The sequence below is a fragment of the Anolis carolinensis genome, chromosome 6 (genome assembly GCF_035594765.1).
Source record: "Anolis carolinensis isolate JA03-04 chromosome 6, rAnoCar3.1.pri, whole genome shotgun sequence".
NCBI classification, from domain to species: Eukaryota; Metazoa; Chordata; class Lepidosauria; order Squamata; family Dactyloidae; genus Anolis; species Anolis carolinensis.
This window is the reverse complement of record NC_085846.1, coordinates 75,315,533-75,329,715: the sequence shown is the minus strand read 5'-3', so window position 1 is coordinate 75,329,715 and position 14,183 is coordinate 75,315,533. Positions and strand designations below refer to the sequence as shown.

Sequence of the window (14,183 nt, the reverse complement as noted above, 5' to 3'; positions counted from 1 at the left end):
AAAGAAACCAAACTGTATGTTAGAAAAGAAGGATTAAAGTACTAAAATCAAGACCACTTGATTTCTAATTAGGTTCATTATAAGTTAAAATTAGACTCACTATGGTGTAAAACTTCACAAGTTACTGTACTTGACATTTGAAATATTAATTTAAACTATTTCTTCCCCCCTCTCTTTCTTTCTGTATACATATATACTTATCAATTCCATATTCTTTAACAGACAATTTTTAAAGTGTTTACCTTAGCATAGTGAAGATGTAACGAGGACTTGCAGCATCTTTGCCACCATGAAGCCTAGTACCAAACTGACCAATAGGCTGTAGCAAACTGACATTGTTACTGCCAACGAAGTTCTGAGCCAAGTTGACAATAGTCATCATTAAAGCTTGCTAGAAGAAAATGTTAAAGCATTGTTACTATTTTGTGGAAGCATCCTTCCCAAGAATCCAAACCAACGAGGAAGTGTGGAATAAATGACTGAATTACTAAAACAACTAGTTAAGGATGTGGAAGGAGTTTGGAGATATTGGGGGGGGGGGGGGGGTTACTCCCATAACTTGTCTGTTCACATTAATAACAATTAGCTGTACCCACAGAAAGTGTAACATGAGCTATATATTATCTGCAGTAGAGCAATAGCTTTACCGGTAAACACAACAATGAAGACTTGAGAACTGCCACACCAAAATTGTCACAGATGAAACAAGGCCAAACTTACATTTTTAAATCTACTGTGTTTTTACCCTACAGCAGTGGTTCTCAACCTATGGGTCCCCAGGAGTTTTGGTCTACAACTCCCAGAAATCCCAGCCATTCTGCCAGCTGTTAGGATTTCTGGGAGATGAAGGCCAAAACATCTGGGGACCCACAGGTTGATAACCACTGCCCTACTGTCAATAACAAATAGAAAAGTCCATAGTCTTCTCTTCCCCTTTTTTTTCCATACTCACCTCTCCATGGTGGTAGGCAGACATCTCAGCAACAGACCCAGCTAACTGAGCAACTTTAACCTCACGTTTATCGTTTCTCTTACAGCAAGTGAACAAAACCTTGCGCTGTCCTGGTTTAAAGCCTGTTTCAAAGAATAAATGGCTCTTTAATAAACAAGACTTGTTTTATGTTGTTTGATCTCAGCCAAAGTAAATCAAAAGAAGCTTTTATTCACTGAGAAGAGTAGAACAACAGTTTTAGATCAAATCTCACTTAAGATTAAAAGACATATTACTTTTCAAAAGAATTACATTTTCAAAATGTCATAAAGACAACACTGTACTACATGAAGTTTCACTCACCATCAACAAGGGATGGAATGGACCGCTCATTATCTGAATTGGAGAAAAGAATGAGTTCCTTGTTGATAAAATCGTTGTAAGTGAGATGCTTTGTTGCTGTACCATATAGAAATTGCTAAAAGAAATTTAAAATAATGATTATTTCAACATCAACAGTCAACGTAGTTTGTCCTTTCCTCTTCATATTTCTACGTTACCTCTGGTAATCCATGTAACCGACGTTGCCGTCTGTCTTCCATAAAATTTGTCAGCCATTCTTTTCGGTCATCAATTTTCTTCTTACTGAAAGCCTATATAGATTTTACATAGTTTAATCACAACCAGGAAACAGGCTAGTATAACCAAGGAAAAACAATGTAGCTTGTATCATCCTAGAGCGATATACATAAACAATTAGACAGAAAGTCAATAGAAATGGTTTGTATGCTTTGTTGATCTTCAGTAAGATACAGTTGTTCTCCTTTAAGATCTTACTTGGAGAGAAGTTTACTACTTAAAGCATGGTGTCCTGATTCTGTGCTCTGATTCAAATAAAGCTGATCCCCACTATTTAAATATAAGGAGTACAAAATACTGCCCACCTTCCAGTTAGAAGGCTGCTGTTTACAAAATAATTATGGCACCCTCTATGATTACAGATATGTCAAATGAGTTTATTGAGCAGCCTAGTCTATAACAACACACTCCTTTCTTATCCTGATCTTCCTTTGGAAACAAGGATGCCTACATGAGAACATTTCAATTTAGACAGATGTTGACACTGGAAATTGATATGGTCAGTGATGTACATCATAAATAAATCATTCTAACTCTACATGTCTAAAAATGGAACTAAAATGTCAAATATCAATGATAAAGGATTGCAAAAAAATATTTGCAGCTTTTATTATAAAATAGTTTGAAATGCTGATGGGTCAGAAGCTTAATGAAATCACAAAGACATTACTGCAGAAATGGTTTTTACCAGTGTAATGGCAGCATCATCTTCAGGACCAGCATATCGAAATAAAATTCGATGTCTCTCCATATCTGCAAAATATTCTTTTGCTTCTTTGGCAGTGCTGGTACCCAAACCTACCTCAACAAGAAAGAAAAAACCCCGAATAAAACCAGTATTTCATTTCAATTTTTAAAACTTAAAACTTAAAATTACATACAAAATTAAAACTTAAAATTATTGCTCTTTGCATTAATGACACAGATAAAGATTTTGAACCTCTAATCTTTCTCAAGGAAGTGCTACTGAAGGGAATAGCACCTATGCTGATTTTTGTTATTTATCCAACTGATTTGATTACTCAAGAATAATTTTAGTCAGATGAGGTTCAAAGCATTTTGGGACTTGATTGTTTGGGAGGCAAACTAGGCATGAAACACAAACCTTTGTAGTATTTTATTTTCCATGCTTTATGATTCTCCATATGCTTTTTCCATTCATCAAATTCAGGAATACTATAGAATGCAAGCTCCTGCTTATTTTTGCTTGCCTTAAAAACAGAGAAATGCCAGTTAAATTCACCAACTTAATTTGTATTAAATTTTATAAGTTTTATATTATATTATATTTATATTGAAATGTATTTCTATAAAATACATATTAAATACGCAGGACAAAGATTAAAACACAGGACACAAGTTTAAAATATCAACTATACAAAAATACAAAGAATGCAGTGAAGTCATTTTCCTCTCTGAAACACAGACAGGCACACAATTTACCCCCATCATAATGTAAGAGAGCATTATAGGTTATTAAACAATTGATATATACATCCTACATCAAATTATCTCTGATGTGTATCACAAATTACTCAAGAACAAAATATTACATGATCTATTCACATCAGAGGATGAACACTGATGTGGGAATTTGGAAAATGGGCCATTTCTTCTAACATTTAGCAAGATGTTTCAATATATTGAATCTGATCAAGCATGTGCTAGGGTGTATTTGAAAGCTTACTCCACAACAATGGAGTCAGCAGAGAAATAGTTTATCGCTGCCACCATTGCATCTGCAAAGAAACATTCAGATGAGCTGTTTTGAGTGGTCAGAGGGCTACCATACACTGGTCCTCAAGGAAAAAATTCTGACAATTCAGCAGCTAGCTCTGAAGAATTTGCATTTGCAGATAAAGTTGCTCAGATCAGTTCCAACTTGGATGCTATTATTGATACAGTTTCAATAGATGTAACTCTGACTCCTGCTTGTCCATGTTGACGGACACCTTTCCATTTGTGTAGCCTGAGGACATGGGCAGGATCCTTGGGGAGGTGAGAGCTATCACATGTATTCTAGATCTTTGCACTGCCTGGCTGATCAGAGGAACAGGCAGAGTAGGTGAAGGTGGTGGTCAATGCCTCCTTGGAACCTGCCTAAAGGAGGCAGTTGTGAATCTATATTTAAAAAGCCATCCCTGAACCGCTCCATAATGGACAACAATCAGCCAGTGTCCAACCTTCCCTTTTTGAGCAAAGTTTTGGAACATGTGGTGGCCTCCCAACTCCAGGGATTTCTGGATGAAACTAATTATTTGAATCCATTCCAATCTGGTTTCAGGTCTGGCTAAAGAACATAGACAGCTTTGATTGCCTTGGTGAGTGACTAACTCAGCAAAGTAGATAGGGGGAGTGTGACTCTGTTTGTTCTCCTGGACTTCTCAGCGGCTTTTGATGGTACTGACTATGGCATCCTTTTGGACCATCCTGCTGGGATGTGACTGGGAGGCACTGTTTTACAGTGACTTCATTCCTTCCTGGAGGGTCGTACCCAGAAGGTGGAGATAGGGAATTCCTATTTGAACCCCTGGCCATTGTCCTGTGGGGTTCCTCAGGGTTCTGACTTGTTGCCCATGCTATTTTAACATATACATGAAACCACTGGGAAAGATCATCTGGAGTTTTGGAGTGTGATGCCACCTATATGACACCCAACTGTACTACTCCTTTCCACCTAAAGCCAAGGAAGCTGTCCTGACCCTAAACTTGTGCCTGGATGATGGCCAACAAATTGAAACTTAATCCAGACAAGACAGAGGTACTTCTGGTCAGTCGGAAGGCAGACCAGGGAATAGGGATCCAGCCTGTGCTGGATGGGGTCACAGTCCCCCTGAAGACACAGGTCCACAGTTTGGACTCAGTGTTGAACCTGAAGGTTCAGGTATCTGCAGTGGCCAGGAAAGCCTTTGCACAATTAAAACTTGTGTGCCAATTGCATCAGTTCCTTGACAAGCCAGATCTGGCCACGGTGGTACATGCCTTAGCTACATCCTGTCTGCATTAATGTACAATCTTCCTGTTGCAAGAGCTCCACTGGCTGCTAGTTTGTTTCTGGGCACAATTCAACGTGTTATTTGGCTGACAGTATCTGTTTGTACAAACTTGCCCAGGCCCTGAGATCTTCAGGAGAGAGAGACCCTTCCCTCGGTCCCACAGTCAAGGGCTGCTGTGGTTTTTAGTTTTGAACATGTTTTTTTATGGATTTTAACTGATTTTGTAAAACACCAATGATATTTAATTCTGTTTTAATGTTTGTATATTCGTTGATTTTAAATTGTATTGAAATGCTTTTAATGAAAGCTGCTTTGAATCTCCTTGTGGAGAAAAAAAGCGGGGGTATAAATAAACATAACAACAACAACAACATGTTTAGATGGGAGGACAAAAGTACTTCTGTTAAGTCTTTTGGCGTTTGTCATTATGCAAGGACAGATTGTGCTCATGCCAAATAGTCAGCTTCAATTATGGATATTAAATTGTATTAAAATCTTATATTTTATACAATATGCTTAAACTTCATAGATATCCTTAAACTTGAAACCACCTTTTACAAACTCCTTAAAACCAAAAGTAAAAAGAAAACCAATTCTGTTATCAGTTGTTGACATAGTCTACCCAAGATTGTTATGTTTAATTTTTTTCTTCTTTTTTGTTCATATTTTTTCTTTTGTGATCAGACAGAATATGTATTTTATACCTCTATGTAATACAGCTTAGTAATATAGAATGCTCACCACTAGTATCAGAAAATTTTATAGTGAATGGGTTTGTTACCTTTACAATCGGAGTAATGAATTCCTCAAGGAAGCCGTGCTTCAGAAGGGAAGGCCAATTGTGATGAATAAAATTGATCAGCAATCCTTTAATGTGGGAACCATCTTGATCCTGAGTATATATATATATATAACAAAAACCAGTGATGGCTGAATAGTTGCAAAAGAGGGAACAACTTTATCATATGCTTCCCCCCCCCCCCACGACTTTAAGAAATTCATGAGGACTTGATGTGCCTTCAAGTTATTTTTGAATTATGGTAATCCTAAAGCAAACCGTTCACAGCTTTTTCTTAACAAAGTTTTTTTCAGAACTTTTTCAGCCATTGCTTTTCTCTTATTTTTCATAACAAGCCATGGACTCCTGGTCTTCTAATGCACCAGATCTACACTGAAACCACTACACCTTCCATATACATGTACATATATACATAAATACATGCATGAATGAGAATACTGGCAATCCCCGAGTTAGAAACATCTGACTTACAAACAACTCATAGTAAAGAACAGGGGTGAGACAACAAGAAGTGAGAAACATCTACCTCTAGGTAGGGAAATTTACTTCTAGAAGAGTCTCCACTGAAGATTTATCACCAATCCTAGTTTCCACAATAAGCACATTTTTCAAAATCCAATTATCACAGGGACAGAAAGTGAGATGAAATCTTCGGAACAGGGGCACACAAAGCAAAACAAACACCACATGAGTGTTAACCCTTCCCTATGATATCCAAAGTGCATATGGAGTTACACTTTAAATGTATGTGTTCCGATTTACATACAAATTCAACTGAAGAACAAACCTACAAAAGCTATCTTGTTCGTAACTTGGGGACTGCCTGTACATAAATTTCTTAATGCTATCAATGTAAGCAACTGCTATTCATTATGAAGCAAAAAAGAGACACACAAAGCAAAAAAGGATGTGGTGATTGTGTACAATATAAGGCAATTAATGCTAAAAAGTATGTGCAAGGTTATATTCTTACAGGAAAAGATGAACATTGAATCCTTGAGAATTTTCCATAACTGACAGTACAGAGCAGGGGTCCCCAAACTAAGGCCCGGGGGCCGGATGCGGCCCTCCAAGGTCATTTACCTGGCCCCCGCCCTCAGTTTTATAATATAATATATTGTATATACATATAATATTGATAATAATCTTATGTTATACAATATAATACTAATAGTAATACCATATAATAATATTAATTATATGTTATATATTACATATTATATAATAGTATAGTATAGTTCAATATAGTAATATATGATGCTAATATAGTGTTATGCTAATAATATAATATATTGTATGTACATACAGCTGCTCTGAATCCCCTTCGGGGTGAGAAGGGTGGGATATAAATGTAGTAAATAAATGCAGTAAATAAATAATTAATTTTAGACTTAGGCTCGGCCAAAGTCTGACATGACTTGAAGGCACACAACAACAACAATCCTAATTAACTTAACTATCTCATTGGCCAGTAGCAGGCCCACACTTTCAATTGAAATCCTAATAGGTTTATGTTGGTTAAAATTGTTTTAATTTTTAAATATTGTATTCTTTCGTTGTTGTTGTTGTTGCACTACAAGTAAGACATGTGCAGTATGCATAGGAATTTGTTTGTATTTTTTTTCAAGTGATAATTCGGCCCCTCAACAGTCTGAAAGATTGTGGACTGGCCCTCTGCTTAAGAAGTTTGGGGACCCCTGGTACAGAGTATAATTATCTTATTAAACAAACAAGCAAATAAGAACATCAGAAACACTAAAAAGAAAAGCAGTATTTTTTGTTAGAAAAGAGCCACAAACAGAACAATGAGGTCTGAAGACAAGGTGAAGATGGAGACAAAACAGAATAGCAATATAGTGATATAAAGCCACTAGAAGGAAGAGAATCACTGGTATGAAATGTTGTATGTCATTGAACGTTTAGTTCTCAAACTGACCTGATCAGTCATGATCATAATTTTACCGTATCTTAATGATTTCAAGGACTCTGGGTCTTCATAACTTTTCTTATACTGTAGACCTACTATTTTTATGATATTATTAATTTCAGCATTTTCCATAATCTGTGGAGAAAGTAGAAATGGAAAAGAAATAGTTTAGTATATAGTAATACAGCAGCTTTACATTTGTTACTTTCTTGGAGGATTTTCCTTACCTGTTTGTGAGATGCTTCCCGAACATTGAGAATTTTACCCCGGAGTGGAAACACTCCATATCTGTCTCTTCCAATAACCCCTAAGCCAGAGACAGCTAAAGATTTGGCAGAATCTCCCTCAGTTAAAATCAATGTACAATCCAAGGAATGTTTGCCACCTGGGAAGATGCAGAAGGAAATATTTTTTTAAAAGCTGAAGCAATCTTCACCAAAACCTTAACTGTACGAGTATATCTCATTCATTTAAAACAACAACAACAACAATTCAGGGGAGTAAAGAGGTAAATGCATATTTCTTTCAAGAAACAATTATCTAAGAAATAGTATTCAATTTAATTTATACAGCATTAATCTCACAGTAGAAAACAATTACAAAGCAGAAAAAGATAAATTGTCTGCTTTGTGCATAATATAAGGCAATCAATACAGGTTGAGTCTCCCTTATCTGGAAATCTGAAATCCAAAACTCAAAACAAATTATAAAGCCTTTTATTAAAAAAAAAAAACTATCAGAACTTTTCCCTCCTTCCTTCTTCCCATGAAATTCAAAGATTGTTTCCTCTCCATAACAAAGTTCTTGTAAATTTTCTCCTTGGTTTGCCATGATCAGTTCTTCCACTTCCATCATTCCAAAAACTTTCACTATACATTTTCTTTTGTTTTCTGTCTTCTTCACCATAAGTCTTCGTCCCTTCACCATCCTCTCCTGCCAACTGTTTTTTAAAGTTCTGTATCACAATCCATGTTGTTGGGGAAAAGGTAAACTATAAGTACAGTAATCCATCCCCAGCAAATTTCCTTCGGGACCCTTTTCTCCATCACTGTCAGAGATTTAGCAGACAGCAAAGTGAAGTGACTCGGAATCCTGTAGCCCTGTTCATGTAGAGCCCCTGTGAGGGGCACATACTCTAGACCAGTGGTTCCCAAACTTTGGGCCTACAGGTTTTTTGGACTTCCCACAATTCGTAATAGCTGGTAAATTGGCTGGGATTTCTGGGAGTCAAAGTCCAAAACATCTGGAGATCCAAAGGTTGGGCACCACTGCCCTAGATGCTTCCACACTCACTTTCTATGTGGCCAATGGCAACATGTGGTGGTGCAAGCATCCTGGAAACAGACATAAAAGCACACATGAAGAGAACCCATTGGCCACTGTCTGTATCCAGCTCTGAGAGAATGGAAAAGTTTCATAGAATAATAGAATCATAGAGTTGGAAGAGGCCTCACGGGCCATCCAGTCCAACCCCAATCATGAGGGAAAGATTTTGCCTCCCTTCTCTACTCCTTTTTTAAAATAGTAAAAAGTATACTGACAGCTGAAAAAGTGTCTGGGACATCTCCCCTCTTTTCTTTTCCACGTCAGGTTTCTGGTGGTGGTGGAGCAGAGACTACCTGGGAGGGCCTGGCAAGCATAGTGATGTGTGACTAGCCCCCTTTCCCTCATTCACTACCGTGTTTCCCCAAAAATAAGACCTCCCCAAAGAATAAGACCTAGCAGGGGTTTGGGGGATTGCCAAATATAAGGCCTCCCCTGAAAGTAAGACCTAGCAACTAAGGCTGCAGCAGAGTTCCATTGGGAAGCATGGCTGCAGGGCAGAAGCAGCACTCATTCATACACCGGAGGGAGGGAAAGTGCTTGCTTTCTGTGCCTCCCTCCCTGCCTTGCCTTGCCTTGCCTGTCCCCCAGCCGAGGCTTGAAGAACCTTCAGTGGCTGCTGCTGCGCTGCTGTTTCTTCCTTCCTTCCGTCTCCCTCCTGGCCATGCTGCCTTGCTTCCCAGAGGCTTCTGATTGGCTCCTGGAGCCAGGGCAAGGGAGGGTGGGAGGGAGGGAAGGAAGAGGGCTTTCGTCCTGCTGCTTTTGCTCCTTAAAGGTATAGGACGCATTGGGATTCTCCTCTCATCTTCCTATCCTATGCCATGAAACTGATTATTTTATACTATTATTCTATTGCCATATTATTATCATCATATTCTGTTACTATTATTATATCCCATTATTATATTATCCTATTAATATATTTTAAATCATTATATTATATTTTTCTATTATTATTATATCATTATATTATTCTATTATTACTCTATTATATTTTCATATTATTATATTATTATTCTGTTATTATTAAATTCCATTTTATATTACCCTATTAATATATTTTATATCATTATATTCTATACTATTATTCTATTATATTATCATATTATTATTTTATTATTATTAGCATATTCTGTTATTATTATATTCCATTTTATATTATCCTATTAATATATTTTATATCATTCTATTCCATTCTATTATTCTATTATATTATCCTATTATTATTATATTATTATGCTATTCTGTTATTATATCCCATTATTATATTATCCTATTAATACCATATTATTATCATATTCTGTTATTATTATATCCTATATTATATTATCTCATTAATATATTGTATATCATTATATTATTATTATATTATCATATTATTATTATAGTATATTATATTATTCATCATTCATGACTACTACATTGAAACTAGAATAGAGAGAAATCAGCGTGGAAACCTTGTGAAACCTAAATTGCAAGAGGTACCATAGATTGTTGTACATGTAAATAATGGTAGTAACAAGAAATTCTTGATAGGATTCATAGTTTGTCTGGTTATGCTGGTTTGTGATGACAACTACTTTACAGTATATAATAAATGTTCATTTTGTTGTTCAACAATAAATGTGAGCTCTTCTTCATGGAAAAATGAGACATCCCCTCAAAATAAGACCTAGTGTATCTTTGGGAGCAAAAATTAATATAAGACCCTGTCTTATTTTCGGGGAAACAGGGTATGTATAGTCAAATACAAATATTTGGGAAAACTCTGAATCCAAAAAACAACTGGTCTCAAACATCAAAAGCATAAATTTTAAGAATTAGCGATTATTTATTTATTTACATATTTATTTATTTAAAACATTTATATTCCACCCTTTTCATCCCGAAGGGGACTTAGAGTGGAGCACAACATATATACGGCAAATATTCAATGCCGGAACATAAAATAAACTATAAATACATAAACGCTAAAAACAGTATCTCCACTTTAAAATCAATCAGCCATACTGTATTAAAGATACCTTAATTAAAAAGTAAATATGTGAAAGCTAATATTCTTATAAGGAAGGAGGAATGGAGAATCCACCAACTTTATAAGGAAAATTAATTCTAGGAAATAGACTGATAAGTTTTGGTTGTTGCTTTATTAGAAAGCACCCTGTGTACTGATGCCACTCTATTAAGAAATGATAATAATAATGGTGGTGGCAGTAGTAATAGTAGCAACAGTAATAACAATTCACTCTTACCAGCATCATTAGCATCATCAAGTTTTGGAATGCCCTTGATTTTGCTATGTTTCACTGAGGAACATTTTTTGTTCAACTGTGTCTGTGCCTTGAATTTCACCCAATTCAAGATACTTTCTACAATACCACAGTTAGAAGCCTGTAAAAAAGCAAAACAAAAAACCTCACAGTCATTTGAGAAAACTGAAAAAAGGTTCACACCAATAAATTGGCATTGAATAAAATACTAAGATACTGAAGTATCAGAACCTCATTTTTTAAAAGAATACACACGCACACACACACACACAGATACACGAAAGGAGTGTTGCAATCTGTCCTGTAGACAACTAATGCGTATTTCTTTCTGCATGCTTTTACTCTACAGTTCTAAAAACACAGACAAGTACAGTACTATCAATGTGCCAAACAATAAGTCGCACATGGTGACTTGTTAACTAATTCCATATGACCAAGAAGTCTTTGGGGTTGTTTACCATGAAATATCTCCAAACCTACCCAAAATGCACTAGACGTTTGCAATAGGAATAACAACTTTGTTCATGATTTAAATCGTTTGTTTTATTACTTTCTTGAAAAATGTTTTATCATTGGACATTTATTACTTTTTATTGTCATTTTGGCAACATTTTCTGAACACTGTAGAATACCCACATGAATTAGAATAACATCATTATTATTATATTTATACCCTGCTTTATCTCCCCCGAAGGGGACTCAAAGCAGCTTAACATAAAAGCATCAGCATAAGCCCTTCCTTCAAGAAAGGTAATATTTTCTGGATTTTATGATCATAAAACAAATATCCAATACTTACGGCTTTGAAAAACTTCTCTGATAACTGGCATTTGGACCCAAAGCTTTTAGGTTGGAGTGTCATGTTTTCTTTTGTTTGAGAATCAAAAGATGGGTTTTCAATGAGACAATTAATGAAAACCCATATGTGGTTTTTCACCTGTAAGTATGTACAAACTGGAATCAAAAATACTGAAATGGCAAACTGTTTTTTTAAAAAATTGAAATTAAGTTGTGCAAATCAAGATACCTGGAATGGTTTAACTGAAACTCCAGCTTTGTTCTTTTTCTTCACCACCTCTATCAATTTTCCAACAATTTGATCTACAACATAATCAACATGCCTACCACCCTTAAGATGAAAAAAATAAAAGCCAAAAAAAGAGAGAAATAATTATAATTAGTTTTTTCCAAATGAACATATGAGGAATCAAAGGAACCTTGTCAAATATGAGTTACTTCTCATGTTCTAGGATGCTTAGATGTGCTTTGTTACATAGCTTCAGTTTTCACTTGGGAAAAGAGGACAAAGGCCTCTATTTCTTTCTGTCTTTTTCATAATAAAGTACACACTTTCCATGACATCACAAACATTTAGTAGTTAAAATACACATCCAAGCTGTAAAATACAATATGATCAATGTTAACATCCCTTCCTACTAGAACCTTATTTGTTATCAGAATGCATTTTTTGAGAAGAACTTTAATTTTGCAACACATGTATAATTCACCATGAGAGTAATTTTTGCATCATAGCAGCATCATAGCATAGGGAGATCTACATGTTACATACCATTCACAAATATAACAAAGGAATAATTAGTTTTGTTTGGTAGAATGTAACAATAAAACAGTATGTATTATTCAAGCTATACATTTATGGCATAAAAGTGCAGTATGTTGGGATTCTGAATTCAATGTGTATGATCTCCACATATATAAGGATGCAACATGAACAGAGTATTTGCTCAGCTGTAACCATGGATAACTTTTTCAACTGAATGCCACTAGATAAAGAATTAGCAAAGAAAAACTAAACTAAAACTAATTGGCATTAGAAAAAAAAGAAATTTCATTCAGCATTCGTTGCCCTCATGTCTCAGTATGCTTATAACAATATGGGAGTACCCACCTTTGTAGTAGCAATGCTGTTCACAAAACTAACTTGCTGGAAACCTTTCTCACTTAAAGTGAGGCATACATCCCAGCGCTCATTTGCAAGTTCATGAGTAACTTTCAGAGCTACTCCAGTTTCATCCAACTTGTCTTTTACATAAAGATCAACGTAACTACGGAAGCCATTCACCTACAATGTAATAGAATACATCATTTACTGTCTTTTAAAACCACAAATTTAATGGCAGAAATATTGTAATAAGACTCTTACGGGTAGCTTCTTTCCATTAAACATAATTTTCACTCCTTTGCATGCTCCAGCCAAATCATAAGCTCGCCTCGTCATAAGGGCCACAGTATCTTTGTCAAGTTTTTCCATCTTGAATTTAGCAAGATCTGGTTGGAATGTTACACATGTGTAGTCATCTCCTTCAAAATGCTTTATCTTAGGATCAGACGTTTTCATCATATTGTTCAGCCAAGTCTTTATTTAAAAAATAATAATATAAGAGTGAGAGATCTGTAGCAATTTTCTACATTCTAAAAATGGTTATAGAAAGATATTAATTGTTTAGTTTTCAGCCATACAAATCATGTAGCATCTGAACTTTTCCCAACTATTCTCACAGAAACATCATTATCTTTGCTCTAACTCAACACATAAATACTAATATGATTTTAACATTACTCTCTATTTAGACATCAGTAAGGGTCTACATTTATGGACACAAAAGATCACCAACTTATTGTATGAAGAAAAAATCTTCCGGTAGTTCCCACAAAAAGTGCAGGCCGAGAGAAATATGGGAGACGAATGTTTGTCTAGGTCAAGACGCTTGGAATTGTGAAGACAGAGCATGCAAGAAAGACAGACTCGCTTTTCCTAGAGAATTAGAGATAAGGAAAGGAAAAGCAGGTGTGTGAGAAATGATGTTATGGGAGGGATTGGCCTTTTAAAGTCGTTCCTGCTGGTATATTCCTTTGTGAGAGCAATGTTGTATTCAGGTGAGCAGCTCTCAGTTTTTTGGTCCTATGTTCTTGGAATTCGTGTATTTAAGTTTCTATGTTTGTTCTTGATTCTAGTTCATGTGTGGTCTAGATTGCCTGCCCTGGATTCATGCTATCTTGTTTATGGTTATATTGGTGGATTGACTCTGGAGACTATATTTGAAAGGATTGTGGACTCTCAGCTGTCTTAGAAATAACCCTTTCAACTTTGACTCTCTTTTTTGAATTTGCTGATTTTTTAAAAAGAATTTTATTAATTTTTTTATACTACATCGAAAGAGTGAGAACAACCAAGGTATAGAAAAGTAGGGAAAAGAGAGAAAAATAAAAGTCTACAATCTACAAAAATATACCCATACACAAAAAAACAAAAAGCAAAAAAAATGACTTCCATTCC

The 14,183-nt window shown here is 35.5% G+C and overlaps 1 protein-coding gene across 2 annotated transcripts in view; it reads right to left on the bottom strand.

Moving 5' to 3' along the window:
* Positions 1-14,183, bottom strand: part of top2b (DNA topoisomerase II beta) — a 54,552-nt gene that overhangs the window by 20,438 nt on the left and 19,931 nt on the right. For both annotated transcript variants that reach the window (XM_062957199.1, XM_062957198.1), the window contains exons 7-20: positions 13,050-13,262; positions 12,795-12,968; positions 11,913-12,014; positions 11,685-11,822; positions 10,868-11,006; positions 7,520-7,677; positions 7,302-7,427; positions 5,348-5,458; positions 2,676-2,781; positions 2,259-2,368; positions 1,492-1,584; positions 1,295-1,409; positions 953-1,074; positions 243-391 (exon numbers count right to left, since the gene is read on the bottom strand). In XM_062957199.1, the coding sequence (XP_062813269.1) occupies positions 243-391; positions 953-1,074; positions 1,295-1,409; positions 1,492-1,584; positions 2,259-2,368; positions 2,676-2,781; positions 5,348-5,458; positions 7,302-7,427; positions 7,520-7,677; positions 10,868-11,006; positions 11,685-11,822; positions 11,913-12,014; positions 12,795-12,968; positions 13,050-13,262 (1,856 nt within the window). The remainder of the gene's footprint in view (positions 1-242; positions 392-952; positions 1,075-1,294; positions 1,410-1,491; positions 1,585-2,258; positions 2,369-2,675; positions 2,782-5,347; positions 5,459-7,301; positions 7,428-7,519; positions 7,678-10,867; positions 11,007-11,684; positions 11,823-11,912; positions 12,015-12,794; positions 12,969-13,049; positions 13,263-14,183) is intronic.